A 16,744-nucleotide genomic window follows, 5' to 3' on the forward strand; every position below is an offset into this window, starting at 1 on the left:
TAAACAAAACAGGGAAACCCAGGGAATTGAGGCTCAAGTCCAACAGGACAAAAGCGATTACTCCCAATTATAATGGGGTACCAGATCAGGACCCTTTCTGATGTCATTAAGGAGATCCTTTACAAAGAATGGAAGGATACACATAACACAATGATCACACATTTCCTGAGCACGAGACGTGTCATTGAGGGCTTTGATTGACCCTTTACCCAAACACCTAAGGTCCACACATTGTTGCCAACTATGGCATAAACTTCTTTGTTGGCCTTGGCAAAAGCAACACTCTGGGCTGCAGTGGAAATCAAAGCTACCCTAAAGAGGTCCTCTGCCGCTGCAAAATTTGGAATCAAAGCAAATACTTACACAGCATATGAGACTCACTTCTTGCTAAAAGATTTTCAACTTTATATGACTTCATCCAGGAAAACAAGGAACTTCAGTGGCTCTGGGGAACATAGAATTGTTATCACAGTTCCTCTCAAAGATTACCTTTGAAAGCCTGTGGGCAGGGACTACGTTTGCTCTGCAGGTGCAGGCATTGCAAGCAGGCTGCTTCCCTGGATAAAGGTATGGAAATCAGATTCATCCCAGAGATCAATGATCCAGAAACGTCCTTTTAATGGAACAAGTTGTTTAGTTTGGAGCTTGATGTGATGGTCCAAAAGGCAGAGGAGGAAAAGAAGATCTTATGTCTTTTAAGCTACACTTAACCAAGAAAAGATTTGCTGACAAAACCTTCAGAGTAGTTTGGCCAAGACAATCATACCTTTTGAGGTCAGTCCTAGCGTCAGGAGGCAGAGTTTGCCACAAAAACCCTAACAGACATTTATCAATCTCAAATTAAAAAGCAGAAATTAATCAAAGGGAATCAAGACTGTAAGAGATCAATGGGTCCAGAAATAGCTCAGGATGGTTATAGAATTCTGTTTTCACAGAATCCTTCCCAAGACCTTTTTGGTCCTACACCATTGTCAATAGACTTCTTTTTTTTTTTAACACTTAGTTGGTTTTTCGCATACGCATTGTCATTCATTGATATCACTTTACAATATCATTTCTGTTGACATATATAGTCATTTAACTTAAATCATTACCATCATATTTACCAATATAAATGTTATGTTCTACCCCAAACTGTTCCCCCTCCTGCCCTTTGTCCTAGTGTCTGATGTAATAAATTATCTATTCACTGTGTACCATTTCTTGAATCCTACCATGTAATTTATTCACTCAGTCATCTTTCACATTTCCTGCTCTGGGGCATTCTGTGAAACTCTCCCTTCCTCCTCAGTGGGTTCTTCTACTATTTTAACATCTGCGATCATTGCAGACCATGCTTGGGTATCCTCCTCAAGTTGTACATCCTTTCTAATGTGCCCCATTCTGACTATTCCCCCCTTGCCCATTCCCTCAAATCCTGTACCCATTTATGTATTGGTGGAGGTTTGGGGCTAATCCATGAAATTGCCTCTTTCCTTTTTGCGAGTACTAGTCCCAATAATTCACATTTTCTACTCAATTTTTCCCCTTTTGGGGCGGGCAGCAGGTTCAGGAGGACCACACGGACCAGTCAAGAGACTTCTTAAGGAAACAGGCAATGATTTCCAGGACACAAGCTATACTAGACAAAGGAGCAGTGATCCCCAGTCTATCCAGCCAGAAGGGAACAGGGGTTCTAGTCGGTAATTTTCTACGTTCAGTCTTGCAGCTGAAATCTCTCAACATGTATGCACATGTAGAGGCTTGCAGGATGACCTCAATCCCAACAATAATTCCATTAATATTCAGGGGGACTACATTTCAACCTGAGACTAGCAGGGCGCCAACTTTCATGACAAAATTCATCCAGACAGTTAATGCTTCCTGCACTTCTGTATGTTAATCAACATTTTCAATTTCAAGCCTTACTCTTCAGCCTACTGACATCACCAAGGGTATTTACAAAGGTATTGGACCCCATTATTGCTGAAGATATGATATCACAGAATGCTTGCGTGCTACCATATCTTGATGAACTTGTTCTTCTTTGCCCCTTCGCTCTCAAAGGAAATCAAGGGTGTTGAGATGGTGAAGAAGTAATTGAAGAGCCTGGGGTTTATGATCAACAATGAAAAACAAAATAGGTACTTACCTGTAGGAGTAGGTATGCAGTTTGAAGATTTTTCTGCATTAACATACTGTGCATTATTCCTCCAACTACTGGTTGGGTCCGACACTCCCTCCTTGTATAATAATCCATTTTTACTTTCCTCTTGTTTTTCTGTTTTTTGTTGTTGTTGGTCATCGACGGTCCACACCATTTGGTGCTTGTTCCAGCCTTCTCTGATGTCAGACGCCGTCCTATGAAGTCCCCACTCTTGGTCGGCATCTTCAGATTCTTTAACCAAAACAGCAAAAACTGATCTTTTGTGCCCTATTTGATACCCCACTAGGAAGAATGTTCTTTCCCCACAGCAGGATACTAACACTTCAGAGTATCCTCAGATATGGTTCAGTCAATCTGCAAGCTCATGGTTGAGGATGCAGGGCCTGATGGCAGCTCTAACTCTGATTGTGCTATGGGCACAATATTAACTGAAGCCTTTGGCTCAATCAAATATTGAAGCACTGGTCTCCCAGCTCTTGCCAGTACAGCCTCTTGATTCTGACAACATTAGGCATAGCTTAGGAAATCAATTGGTGGTTGGTGGAAGATAATCTATTGAAAGGGGTTCTTATCCAATTCAGCTTTGCTAACCACAATGCCAGTCCGTGGGGGCAGGGTGTAACTCTAATGGATCAGGAAAGGAAGGGTCTCTGGTCACAGGAAGAGGCAAGACATTCATCCAACTAGAAAAAATTAACAGCATTGTGGTGTGCATTCTGCACATTCGCCCCTCAGTAGAATGGAAATATGCTATTATCAGGGCAGATAGTCAGGTGGAAGATGCTATTTGAATCAACAGGGGGATATGAAAAGCAGGGATTACAACCAGATAGCTAACAGATCTTTTACTGGGTGAATTGTCATCTTCAATTAATTACAACCGTATATACATTCCTCCGCCCACTAAGCTCAGGTGGAGTAAGGTTTGGAATATATTTGTCAAGGACAAATAGATCGGTCGTTAGACTCACTAATCATCTTCCCACCAGAACTTATACATGCTGCATGCCTTCACAAAATGTCCCCATCAGCCTTGGATGTTTGCAACAGTGAGTAAATCGAGGGTATCACATTATGTCTGGCGCGGGGTACCTAGAGGCATGAGGGGTACCAGGCTGCCATATGTTATCTTTCGACATGTACAACGATATTGCAACAGGAATGTATGAAACTGTTGCAGCCACAGGCGTTTACAATGTATTACAGGAGTTTAAAAAATATATTTTAGATTTCTTGAGAGATGGATTCCAGCAATGTTTATCTCCAGCAACTTTATCTGCACAATGGGCAGATATTAGAGCCCTTACATTAGGGGGTAGGCTTCAAAGGTAGCCCCTTTGGTATTAAGGTCACTCAGTTTCAGACTCAGGAAACCAGTAGTTTCCGTTTCTTTGCTTTCCTGGGATTTGCCTCTTGTTCTCGATTGTTTGCTGCAAAAACCCTTTGAACCTCTAAAGCACACTTGTCATGGTTATCATCAAAACAGTGATTTTGGTAGCAATAACATCAGTGAAAAGGTGGCACTTTTTTAGCAGCCCGTCCTTATTTATGTTTCTTTACAGACAGGGTTGTATTGAACGCCTTTTCACGTGTCCTTCCAGTTCTGAAATAGGACAGACAATCACAAAATCCATCCCCTATGGATGTTAGTAAGGCCCTCTTAGTATATTTGGATTCGACCAAAAGCTTCAGGGCCTCTAACTCTCTGTTTGAATCCTATAGAATGGCAAATAAAGGAAAGAAAGTTACAAAACACAAGCTTAGTAAATGGATATGTCAGGCTATTGCTCAATCATTCAAATCTGCGGGAGATTCAGCTATTTTTGACATGCAGAGGCATTCCACCCAAGCTGTATCCAGCTCATGAGCAGAGTTTGGGGAGCTGCTCTGCAAGAAATATGTAGGGCTGCAACATGGTCAGCCATCAAACCTTTGTTAAGCATTATAGTTTGGATTTGTCACATTCCACTCAGTATATTTTTGGTCCTCCTGTTATCAACAACGGAGTAATTAGTGTGTTCAAATAAATATAATTTCAACATCCTTGTTAACGGTGAAAGATTTGTGCTTGGTAAATTCTTGTACAATAAGGATTGGGAAGAGGAGGAGTAGATGAGGGTGTAATATTCCAATTACTTACCAGTAATTTTCATTAACCCGATTCATACACCTCCTCATCCCAGTCCACATCCCTCCCTCTCTCCCTTCTTGCACTTCCAAACTGGGCTTGGAACAGACAGGCCGAGGGACAGGGAGGAAGAGCATTTTTAAGTAGTCAAATACTATAGAAAGAAAAAAACTGTCTATGTCTAATAGTGATCCGAATGCGTGCTAATCTGTTGGAGGTGGGAGATGCCTCATATGGTAAGGACTGGGATGAGGAGGAATTTGAGTTGGAGTAATGAAGATTACAAGTAAGTAATCAGAACACTCCTGCTATCAGGTATACGCACTCACTTTGAGAGCTTGTAGTTTAGATGTCTGTGCCTGCCAAGCTCTCTGCAGCTCTAAGTGAATGTTTACAGATCATCTAGTAGCATCTGTTTGTCTACCCATTTAACCTTACTCTCTTACCATCTAGGCTAATGGCCTGACTGCCAGCTAGTGTGGCGCTATTCTCCCGCATGTCAGTTTGAAAGCACCATTTTTAGGAGTCAAACGTTTGTGAAATTCCAGCAAGTCTACTCTTAAGAGCACATGAAAATTTCCCAAAAATGTGCAACATTTTTCTGTAAGTAAGTTGTATCACTCCTTGTACTGTGAATCTGGTACAAGAAACCATGTGGGTTTGCACATATATATATATATGAACTTTCTTAGATGTCTTTTTCATGACTATAGATGCACACAAAGGTCTGTGGGTTTGGAGATGATGCTGGTACTGCTCCTTAAATATCCGAAGATTGACTCAACATTTTTTGTCTTAAAAGAGGTAAGGGATAAGCACAAGAAAGCAATGGTGGCACAATCTTTGACAAATATACAACAGCATTGAAAAAGAAAGGAATTCTTTAAAATTGATACAATACTAAACCATTAAGGCCCGATTACGAGTACAGGGGTCCCAAGACTGCCGTACCCACGATGAGGTTCCGACAGCCCAATTACGAGGTCGGCGGTTGGACTGCCACAAGCCTGATGCAAGACCACCGCCACAGCCAGGTTCCTGGATCCCGATGAGGTGGGGAAAGTGGTGATCAATGGCAGCGATGCAGATTCTGGCATCACCGTTCAAAAGGTTGGTGGAAAGGCACGGAAGAGGCCCCAAACAGGGTGAATTTTCCATTGAGGGTTGTGCATTGGGGCAAGTCTTCTGCCCCCGTCTGCTTGCACTCATGCGTGCACTGTGTGCCATACACAGCATGGTGAATGGTACACAGTGCACCAACATGCAAGTGGTGTTGCCACTTTGCTGGCATATGCTTCAGGCTCTTTCTATGAGCCGTAGCATGCTGCCTCAGTGGCACTGCCAACACACCACCACCAGGCTGGTGGTGTTATCGTAATATGGTGGTTGGTAAGCCGCGGGCTTGGCCGAGTTCTGCCGACCGCCACAGCGGCTTTCCAGGGGTCGGACCGCCGATGTCGTAACAAGGCCCTTAGTCTGGTGAGATGACAATATTTCCAACAGTGCAGTGGTTAAACCCCTCTGCTAGGAACAGAGATAATGACTTTAGAAATACAAAGGAAGTGTATCAATATGTGTGTGATTGAAAATTAGACCTCAGCAAAGGCTATCAACATACCACAGGAATGAGAAAAAGAAGGGGATGATAATATACTTGGTGACGATTACAAGGTAGTCCAAATTGCCAATAGGCTGGTAACATTCTTACCAGTCATGGGGCCAAAAATAATTACTGGCTATGGGGCTCGTAACAGTTTATCATCCCCATTGCAAATTACAATGTCCATAGTAAATCTGCAGAATTGAACAATTCATCATCATCATATATAACTTTATTTCGATCACAAGGATCTTAAAAAGTACATAGCACAGCACAAATGTAAGACAATATTAGAAGGGGTGCCATAAAATACAGTTTGGGAAAATACAAAATTCATAAAATACATTTGGAACGTTTAATCCATAGTTCATACCAGTATTTGGTCAAGCCAAAAACTATTACCCTACGTGTATCGGTAGATAAAATTCTCAATATCTCAAGATAATGGCCGGGCCAATTTGTTTACACAATGGGATAATCCACTTGGCCCTCTAGATTTTATAGTGGGGACACAAAAATAACAGTATTTCACAGAAGGGCTACAGCTGCTGAAAGCAGACAAAATCTTTGGGTGAAACTACATGTTGGTTCTTAATTTCTCAGACGAAACACAAGGGTCTACTTGTAATAACCATTAACTCTCCTGTCCGGTGTTACTAATACTCATGGGATCGATGACCGTGGAAGCAAACGTAATGTGACAGGCGCTAGGAAGATTGTAATATGTCAACCTCTATTTACCTACATTCCTTGAGACATACAAACTGTTTTAATGTCACAATTTTGAATGTATAGATTTCTGAGGGACTTTTATTTTTCAAACATTTCTGTAAGGGCATCCACAGTGAATAAACTATTGTGATATAATTTGATAAATGTGTTTTCTGTCAGAGCATCAATTGCAATATTTAGATCAGAGCACTATGGAAGTGTACAATGCATCTGCTCATATAGGAAACACTACTCAGAACAGAACTGGCCATTTTGGTAGTTTGATATTGTCCCAACGGGCAAAAGTCTTGGAAGCTGCTGTGAAAGCAGGATGGGCTGCTATTAGCAATCCATGCCACCATTCAAGTCACATCCTTCCGAAGCTTGGGAGTTGGTATAAACATTCTCCCAGGTCTGATTTAGTCTCTAGCCCGGCCCTGATGCTACTTAACACTTATGGGCAAGTGAACAGTGCTTCTTCAGACTAACCTGCAGTGATGTCGACGCACCATCCAACTGAAGCTCTTACCACAGTCCAGACACTGGGTAACCTCTGTGTCCCCAAGCCAGCGTTCCTCTGCACGGATCTTTTGCTCGTACTCAAGAGCATCTGATTTCTGCCACAACACATCTTTATCCCTGCAGAACAGAGCAACAGTTAATAGAATATCCTTATTTCTTCATTGTTTCCTTACTATCATCAACAACTTAAATACATTCTCTCTCTCCATTGCTAATATGGTCCATAAAATGTAATAAAATGTAAAAAATGATTTAGCCTACCTCCCGTACTATTCACAGGGGTTCTTCAGAAGACTGTGAAAACGCTTTCAAAACCTTTTGGAACCACGACTCAATTTTTAGAATGAAAAACTGTTTCAATCCATCTAGCTTTACTGGGCATGAGGCAGGTCATTTCTTGATGTAACTAAAGCATTGTGTGTTAGCACAGTACCATTTAAAGTTAGCACATTTTCAAATGAACTGGCCACTAAATTTGCACAAACATACAGTTTTACTTGACAGCTATATTCACAAATGCTAATGCGTGGAAATATGGATTCAGTGAATATTTATAATTTGTGCATCACCAAGTAAAGTATCTAGATTTATTTTGATCCTTTTAAAATCTTTGTTTCCATCACACTTAAAAATTACAAAACAATGAGCTTCATTTTTGCTTCCCTAAATGCAGAATTTGTACAATTCCTTTGCAGATATTTACATTTTGTTGTGTGTTACAAATAAAATGACATGCCTGTAGCCCAGCAAGATTGTCACATAATTCAAGGTACATTTCTTTCTCTGAATTCAAAGAGAGTGGAATTTTTTAAACATCAATACCCATTTTAAAAAATGAGCACAAATGTGTCAGAAGACCTAGCTTTGACATTAACCTTTCACATCAATCTTTGAACCACATCAAATGTGACAAGGTCGTTTATTACTTGTACTTTCCCACCCAACATAAATTGACTTCCAACCCACCAGTAGGTCGCGACCTATCATTTGGGAAACACTGCTGTACAACTATGTAGGTTTATCTATGCTATTAAGTAGCTTGATTTGTAGATTGCACAAATCTAAGTGAACAATCTCATGCTTTCTTTTTCAAAGATGGCACAAGACAATATTAACAGATAGACAGATTGGGCAGATAGCTTATAACTATAGAAGCAATTCACAAACAAAGTATCATATCTAGGTAGCGTTTTGATCTGCTGGTCAGATAAAAAAAAAAGCCAGCTCTCTCTGGGAGCAGGGGGTTCCTCGAGTATAAGGATAATGCACCCAATCAAATTCTGACTGCTCTCACATAAACACACCCCTTGTAGAATGACAGCATCCCAATCATACAATCCCAAAAAAAAACATTTTAAAAAGTCGGCCAATTTAAGATAAAAAAATAAAAATAAAATAAAATTCGGCCAAATTGGGTAATTTACATAACAACTTTGAAAGAAATTGGCTAAAAAGTAGCAGGTCATGTTTCACACAAATCTTCGAAGGGACATTATATAACTTACGGCCCGCTTAGTGTACCCAAGAATCCACAATAGTGTAGAGGATTTCTCGCCAAATAACAATAAGAAATTCTGGGCTGAAATAAATAACATAGCAAACGGCTCCTTCCGTCATCATAATGCAAACATCTTAGAGGCAGATTGAAAAACCCATTCAAGCCAAAATAACAAGCATGTAAATATGGAAACTTTCCAGCAAACAAAGCTCGCCCTGACAAATGACCACGTTAACATAGATTACAAGGGTATTAACCTCTTGGCTGCTAGGCGTTTTCCCGCTGTGTGCTGGGAATTACCATTTTGCTGTTTGCATGACGAGCTCAGCTCGTCATCAGCACACGACTCCCGTGGGTGATGACGAGCTGAGCTCGTCATCAGCGTCGAAAGGGTTAAACACATAGACAGGGACAAACACCAGCTCACCTTGCATCATACGGAACCCGACTAAGCCTTGCCTCAACTGGAAACCGACTACGCAAAAACCGCGTCTGAAGGCAACTGAATTCAAACTAACCAGGTTGAGATTGTCCTAAAAAACTTATATCTAGTGGAGCACCGGGTCCAAATGGCTTGCCAAATGAGATCTTTAAACAAGAGACAGAGTAGAGCAAAGCAGCTCCTACAAATACCTGGGAGTAGTGGTTGATTCAAGATTCACCCTCAAAGAATATCTAATCAAAAGAAGATCGCAGGCAAATAAATTACGCTTCGGATTAAATACTCTAAAACAGAAACTAAAGTGTCCATCAAATTCCCACTTACTAAAAGCAGCCGCAGTTCCTTCCATCTCTCCATTACGGCTCCAAATTACTTAAGGGCCAAGACGCAAAGCAACTGAATGTCCTACAATCAAGTCTCTTTAAATCAGCCTTTCGGATTACGCAATTTACATCTCAAGCACAAGTGCGCTTGGAATTTGGGTTATCTAACCAAGTCCCAATAAGGCAAGCAGCGATAATAAAACTGTGCTGGAAACTAAGAGCAGCTTAAGAAGAGTCTTTGCTCGGGCATTGCTGGATGGAACTGAAGAACCAGCCAAAAGGCAAAAAAGATTGGCCGACAGCACTGAATCACGCGCTAACAACGGTAAATCTGCATGAAGCCTGGGAAACAAACTACAGCTTTTCCTCCTCCAAAAAAATAGTTAACAAGGCAGCAAAACAAATTCCATAGCTACACGTTCTGTTTGTCTATTATGCTTTCTTATAGAAAATTACTGCAAATGTGATTGGTAAATTGATAATGGTGATTGTCTCTGGATGACAGAGCATTGCATAATATGTGCTTACTATGCAACCAATAAAATCTGTTTCCCCCCCAAAAAAAACAAGGCAGCAAAACAAAAAGCCAGGTTAATGGAAAAAGCTGACCTAACAAAGAAAAAACACGGCTGGATGGTTTTAACCTCATACGAGATTGGTACCCCACAGAGGTATCTTGTTCAACACATAACTGCATCTGTTCAGCACTTTCTACTTTTAACTCGGCTGGGAGCCTTTTGCTCAAAAGATCTAGTTCCAGCATGGAAACAAACATTGCCGACCACGCAGTGCAGACTTTGCGCACAGGCGGAAGAGACACTCATACACTTTTTGTGCATTTGCCCAGCTGTGAGGTAATTTGAGACAGCGGTTTTTACTCCATTCTTTCCGTTTACTTCAAGTCAGATCATGCCGACCAGCCGTAATGGCCTTATTAAACAGCCAGACTCTGCAGTTTTCATGCAGAGCAGCTAAATTCCTGCAAGTTAGCATACTAATACACAAAACAATCACATAATGCCAATTTTAGTGTGTATTACCATATGGCCAGCACATTACCAGTAAAATGTGCACAATTCTTAATTCTGGTGGTCGCCATAAAAGGCTCAGCATAGAAGTATAGATTGTTATTTAGAACTAACAAGCTCACAGTGCAATTTTCTCAATGTAAAAATTACATTAGTATTAAGCTGACTTTAGACCATCTTTCCATCTTCACAGAAAAATGCACATTTGCAATTTTTTTTTCATTTTATTGAAAGTTTTTCAAAAGGGAAAAACAACACAACATACAGTCGTCTTACATATACAGCACTTAAAGCATTATCTCATGGTCCAAATGTCCAATATAGGAGTTCACCATAACATATGATCATGGTACATAATCAGTTGTATCATCTTAGCATCTCAACAGGGGATTCTCCCTCAGGTTTCAGTCCCCTCTTACCGTCCCCCCACCATTCCCTAAGTAATACAATTACCCAATAGGATGCAGCAGGTAATCCTTTCAGTAGTTTAACACTCTGTCCCTCCATACACCGAGACCTGGACACCGGCCAAATGTCAGTGGCATCAAACCCATAGGTCATAACGCCCGCACATCGATCATACAATACAAAGTCTGCATTATCCCACATGAGTGGAGCTCGCATCTTCATTGCCCGAGTCAGTAGACTCCCTATTTGCTAGATAACATGTGAGAGGCGCTCAGATATCATTCGGCCTGGAGGTTATTGGCAACAGTTCCGCATATGTGGCCAGTCGCTCCTGACAGGTAATTAAATCAGTAAGCCATGTCTTGAATTTAGGCGCCCGGCCCCATCTGCAGGCTACCTGCCGTTTTGCCAAGAGAAGTGCCATCGCCACAAATCGCCTGTGTTCCGCCTTCACCGGAGTAACACACCCCAACAATGCCATTAAGGGGTCTGGCTGTAATGTCTCATCTATCATGCACTGTACCGCTTCAAACACCTCACTCCAGTAACCCCGGATGCTCAGACAATCCCATGCCACGTGCAGACAATCCGCCCCAGGGGCACAACATTTGCAATTTTGTACTTGAACACAAAATTAAATTGTGGAGGTCTATTATCTGGCATCAATTAGTATATAGCTTATACTTCTGGACTTTAGATGTTTTATGTCTTTCTCTTTTTCTGATATTGAATATGTAAAGAGCAATGTCTTGTTAAACTGATGATTTTAAGGTAAAATTGTAATGGTTTTAATTAGCTGTACACATTATTATCATAGATTTAGGAGGTGACAAGAAGGTTTGTTGGAGACTGCTCAGTTTAGGAATGCAATAGTGAAGTGGGGTAACTGGTGTCTGTACAGCAAAACTCAAGTCTTCAGGAGAAAACAATGGTTTCAACGTATTCTCTTGTTGGAGTAAAGCTCTGGCACTTTTTACAGAGTGTTTGTTAGAAAGTTGATTAATGTTTGGACTGGGTGACTATCTACCTCAAGACAAAATCACATCCCTTTTCTGGGTGAGCACTCAAAGTCACTAAATTAGCCTTACGTCAACCCCCTTGTAGCTATGGCACAGAGCAGATAGGCTTAACTTAGGTTCATGTGTAAAGTATTAATGCAGTACCAAGCAGTAATAAAGTAGAAATGCAACATAATAAAAACCCCAAACCAATTAGAAAAATAAACAAACTAACACCAAAACAACACATATCCAATAAAATAGTAAATGTGGCAATGAAGGTCAATGCTGCGGTAGACTGGGACCTAGGAAAAATTTACAGCTGAACACGATGGAGCGCGAGACAGACACACCAACCAGGTTTGCCTTGTCAAATATTTTCCTGTCTGACTTTCACCCTTGTAGTCCCAATTCACCACAGAAGTACATTTCTAAAGCCCTCCGGGCTATTGGCACCTAGAGGCTCAAAGAGTGTCAAGCAGCGGTCAAACTGAAAGGTCAATCCAGGTCCAGCTACCACTGGTCAGTTGGACAGTTGCAGGAAAAGGCCTCTTGTAGCTTGTTGAGTCCATGTAGCTTTCACAGGCGGTCAGGCAGCCCTATGACCCTTGGAGTCCACGTCTTTATTCTGAGCACAAGAGCGTTACGTCTTTTCATGGCTCTTCTCAGTTTGCAAACAGCAGATTAGGTCCTTTTCTGATCTTCCACAGGTCTAGAAGTGTTCTGAGGAGAGTACTGTGGGTTTATGCCAACCACCAGCCTGCGGGTGGGGTTGAATACTAGGCCTTCCCTAATCAATAGGGTAAAATGTTCCTTGGGGTAAGCCCACCCACTTTTTCAACACTTCCTGTATGCTATACAGAAAAAAAACACATTGCCACACTCTGACTAAATTCAGGGTGACAAAAACCATTCTGCCCCTGTGTAGAGCCTGTGCGCTCAACTCAGAAGAGTTGTCAGGGAAAGGAGCAACCCCATCTCCTCTGTGGTCACTCTAAACGAAGTTTGTGGGAAGCTACTCTACCAGTGGTGCTAGTTTGACTAGGTGAACAAAGAAAGGCCCTGCCAGGTGTCAACTAACATTTGCCTGACGGGTAGGGCTCTTTGAAGTTAATCAAGTTAATCAAGTTCCTAGGCACAGCCCAAATGCTCATCCTGCCTAAGGAACAGAATGACCTCCCCACACTCTCTGGGAGTAGTTTTCACACCTCATCAGGAGGGCTATTCAGCTGCAAGGTGACAACTGGAGCTCATCCAAATAGCCTCCAGAGGATCCAGGCAGGAAAATTGTAACTTCATAAAAAGTACCTTTTCAGTAATCGTTATTAAAAATTCATTTTAACCATTTTATTGGATTTTGAGCAACTATTAAAAATAGTCTTAGACTACTACCTCCAGTTGTGTGCTAACTGCAATTTCAATTATTACATGAAATAATGTAACACTGTGGTTTCCTATAGGTTTCATATGGAGCGCGCGGGAGAAGCCCAGAACAAGGGCGGTAGGGAGACGGTGGCAGTGTCTCCCAGACCCGCTGCTGTGCTAGAGAGCGTCCTTACTTTCATGAGAAGTGGTAATTATAGGGGGCTGCGAGAAGCGAGAAAACAAACGGACTGATTTTAGAGTCTGTTACATTTTTATTTGTATAATTGTGTTTTTATCTGGACAGACTCACGCGTTCGTTTCAAAACAGCTCCTCTCCCTCTAAATCTCCTGGGCTCGATTTCCCGCTTGCACGCCTCGGTCCGACCCGGCAATAGTGCCGTTGTGCGGAGGGCGGACAGGCAAGAGCCAGGCAGACTGCACTTCCGGTAGCCCCGGAGTTGAGGTTAGCGCTCTAGTGGCTACCTCACTCCGGGCTATTTAGGCCGCCCTGACCCTCGAGCCAACGCGGTAGGGAGACGGTGGCAGTGTCTCCCAGACCCGCTGCTGTGCTAGAGAGCGTCCTTACTTTCATGAGAAGTGGTAATTATAGGGGGCTGCGAGAAGCGAGAAAACAAACGGACTGATTTTAGAGTCTGTTACATTTTTATTTGTATAATTGTGTTTTTATCTGGACAGACTCACGCGTTCATTTCAAAACAGCTCCTCTCCCTCTAAATCTCCTGGGCTCGATTTCCCGCTTGCACGCCTCGGTCCGACCCGGCAATAGTGCCGTTGTGCGGAGGGCGGACAGGCAAGAGCCAGGCAGACTGCACTTCCGGTAGCCCCGGAGTTGAGGTTAGCGCTCTAGTGGCTACCTCACTCCGGGCTATTTAGGCCGCCCTGACCCTCGAGCCAACGCGGTAGGGAGACGGTGGCAGTGTCTCCCAGACCAGCTGCTGTGCTAGAGAGCGTCCTTACTTTCATGAGAAGTGGTAATTATAGGGGGCTGCGAGAAGCGAGAAAACAAACGGACTGATTTTAGAGTCTGTTACATTTTTATTTGTATAATTGTGTTTTTATCTGGACAGACTCACGCGTTCATTTCAAAACAGCTCCTCTCCCTCTAAATCTCCTGGGCTCGATTTCCCGCTTGCACGCCTCGGTCCGACCCGGCAATAGTGCCGTTGTGCGGAGGGCGGACAGGCAAGAGCCAGGCAGACTGCACTTCCGGTAGCCCCGGAGTTGAGGTTAGCGCTCTAGTGGCTACCTCACTCCGGGCTATTTAGCCACGCCCTTCCTTCAAGCGTGCAGCGGTTGCGCGCAGGGGGCGTCTTCGAGCGCGCCTAAGAAGCGCCGAAGAAAAGCCCGTCTGCGCCCGTCCGCGACAGGACGGGGCGAGGGGCGATGGCCTCTGACCCTACCCACCAAGATCAGACCGGTAAGGGCACACGGATAATTAGCTACTCGGCCCAAACGCTTCTGAGCTGTAGACCATCATGGTCATGTAGCACGAACATTCCCTGGCACCAGGTAGAGGGAGGTTTCTCCTGTCTGCAATGCCGGCGTTTATCTCAAAATAGTATTTCCCCCTCAGTTTCTAAATCCCCTCCTGCGGGTCTCAGGAGTTTCTTCCTTAATGTACGGTCATTACCTAAGCATCAACATCAAGTGTGGGATCTAATCTACTCTATGCAACCAGACATCTGCTTCCTGGTCGAAACATGGCTAAAGCCACATACAGTCACTGCCATTGCCATGGGGATCCCTGCTGGGTATAAAATTAAACATCTAGACCGAGAAATAAAAACCGGAGGCGGCCTTGCTATAATACATAAGGATTGTATAAAAGTTACTATACGTGAGCAGCACATGCTCCCTCAGTTAGAAATAATGATTTTTAAATTCACTCTTACCAATCATATTACCTGGAAAGGTGCTTTGGTATATCGACCCCCAGGCACTAACACGAATTTTGCTCTTCTTCTTCAAGAAATCCTGGCCCCTCATATTAAATCTAAAGAAGACTTTCTTCTTCTGGGAGACTTCAATACACATGTTGATCTACCCACACACTCTGATGCCACTGCCCTGATTACAGACCTTGCCAACTTAGGTCTGGAATTACAGAATCACGGACCTACCCATAGAGGAGGTCACACGTTAGATCTACTCTTTTGTAACTGTGCTAAAGTTAATTGTTCCCCGGCAAAAGAAATAGCATGGACAGACCATTCCATGCTTGAATTCCTTTTGGTTACCCCTGTAAAAACTGTTAAGAGTGTTCCTCTTCCCCCTACTTGGCGACGAGAGTGGCACAAAGTCACGGCCAATAAAATCCAGGAATTCTGGATAAACCCAGAAATCTCAGCAACCGACACCGCTGATATGGCCTTAACTAAGCTCAATGTCTCAATTAAGCAAGCTATTGACATTGTAGCCCCATTAAAAAAGCACAAACAATATCCAGTGTCTAAACAAGACAGCTGGTATACCCATGAATTGAGGGTAGCTAAGCAAAACTGCAGACGGGCTGAGAAAGCCTGGAGGAAAGGGAAGACCGAGAGCAGTAGAGTAGCTTTCTTAGATACTCAATCCAAGTACTACAAAAATATTAAGCAAGCCAGGAAGCAACATTTAACACAGCAGATTGCACAGGCCGGCAACTGCTCTAAGGAGCTTTTTAATATTTTGCAGAATTTTATTAAGCCGACTGCTTGTGACAGCTCTGAGGACTTTTCACAAGACCTATGTGATGAAGTCTCGAGATATTTTGAGGATAAAATAAAGAACATCTACGAAAAAATAGTGGCAGCCAATGATGCCATAAATATCTCCAACATAGGCCATCCCCATCCCCAAATATCGGTATCTGGTAATAAACCCACCCTTTCACATTTTCCTCCGATTACCAACACAGAGCTCCTTTCCTTCTGCAGCCACATTAAATCTGGGTCGCCTAATGACCTTATTCCAACTAAAATGATCGGCCCTATGATTCCCATTTTGGGCCCGCACATGCTGGATGTGATTAACATCTCCCTAACTAAAGGCCAGGTCCCTGCAGATTGGAAAAGGGCGGTGGTGAACCCGATCAGGAAAAAGGCATCCTCTCCTTGGACTGACCTCTCCAATCTACGACCTATCTCCCTCCTGCCTCACCTAGGTAAGGTTACAGAGAGACATGTGAACACCTATCTCTCTCAACATCTGGAAGCGACGGAAGGCCTGGACTACTCACAATCTGGTTTCAGGCCTAACCACAGCACAGAATCAGCCCTTCAAACAGTGACCAATAACATCAGAATGGCACTGGATGAGGGCAGCTCCCTGATTCTGGTGCTGTTGGACCTTTCCGCCGCTTTCGATACGGTGTCTCACACGGTGCTCCTCGACCGCCTAGGTGAGGTGGGCGTGGAGGGAGAGGCTCTGACTTGGTTGAGGAGCTTCCTGACTGGTCGTGTTCAAGAAGTTAGGCTGGGCTCCCATAAATCCACGCTAAGGGAGCTCAATAAGGGTGTGCCACAAGGCTCATGCCTTAGCCCTACACTTTTCAATGTGTATGTGGCACCCCTAGC

The 16,744-nt window shown here is 43.1% G+C and overlaps 1 protein-coding gene across 6 annotated transcripts in view; it reads right to left on the minus strand.

Annotated features, from left to right (window-relative positions):
- Nucleotides 1–16,744, minus strand: part of FYCO1 (FYVE and coiled-coil domain autophagy adaptor 1) — a 917,765-nt gene that overhangs the window by 311,564 nt on the left and 589,457 nt on the right. For all 6 annotated transcript variants that reach the window (XM_086964932.1, XM_086964931.1, XM_086964930.1 and 3 more), the window contains one exon: nt 7,075–7,224. In XM_086964932.1, coding sequence (XP_086821058.1) covers nt 7,075–7,224 — 150 coding nt within the window. The remainder of the gene's footprint in view (nt 1–7,074; nt 7,225–16,744) is intronic.

Source organism: Lissotriton vulgaris, chromosome 4_1 (assembly GCF_964263255.1).
Source record: "Lissotriton vulgaris chromosome 4_1, aLisVul1.2, whole genome shotgun sequence".
Lineage (NCBI taxonomy): Eukaryota > Metazoa > Chordata > Amphibia > Caudata > Salamandridae > Lissotriton > Lissotriton vulgaris.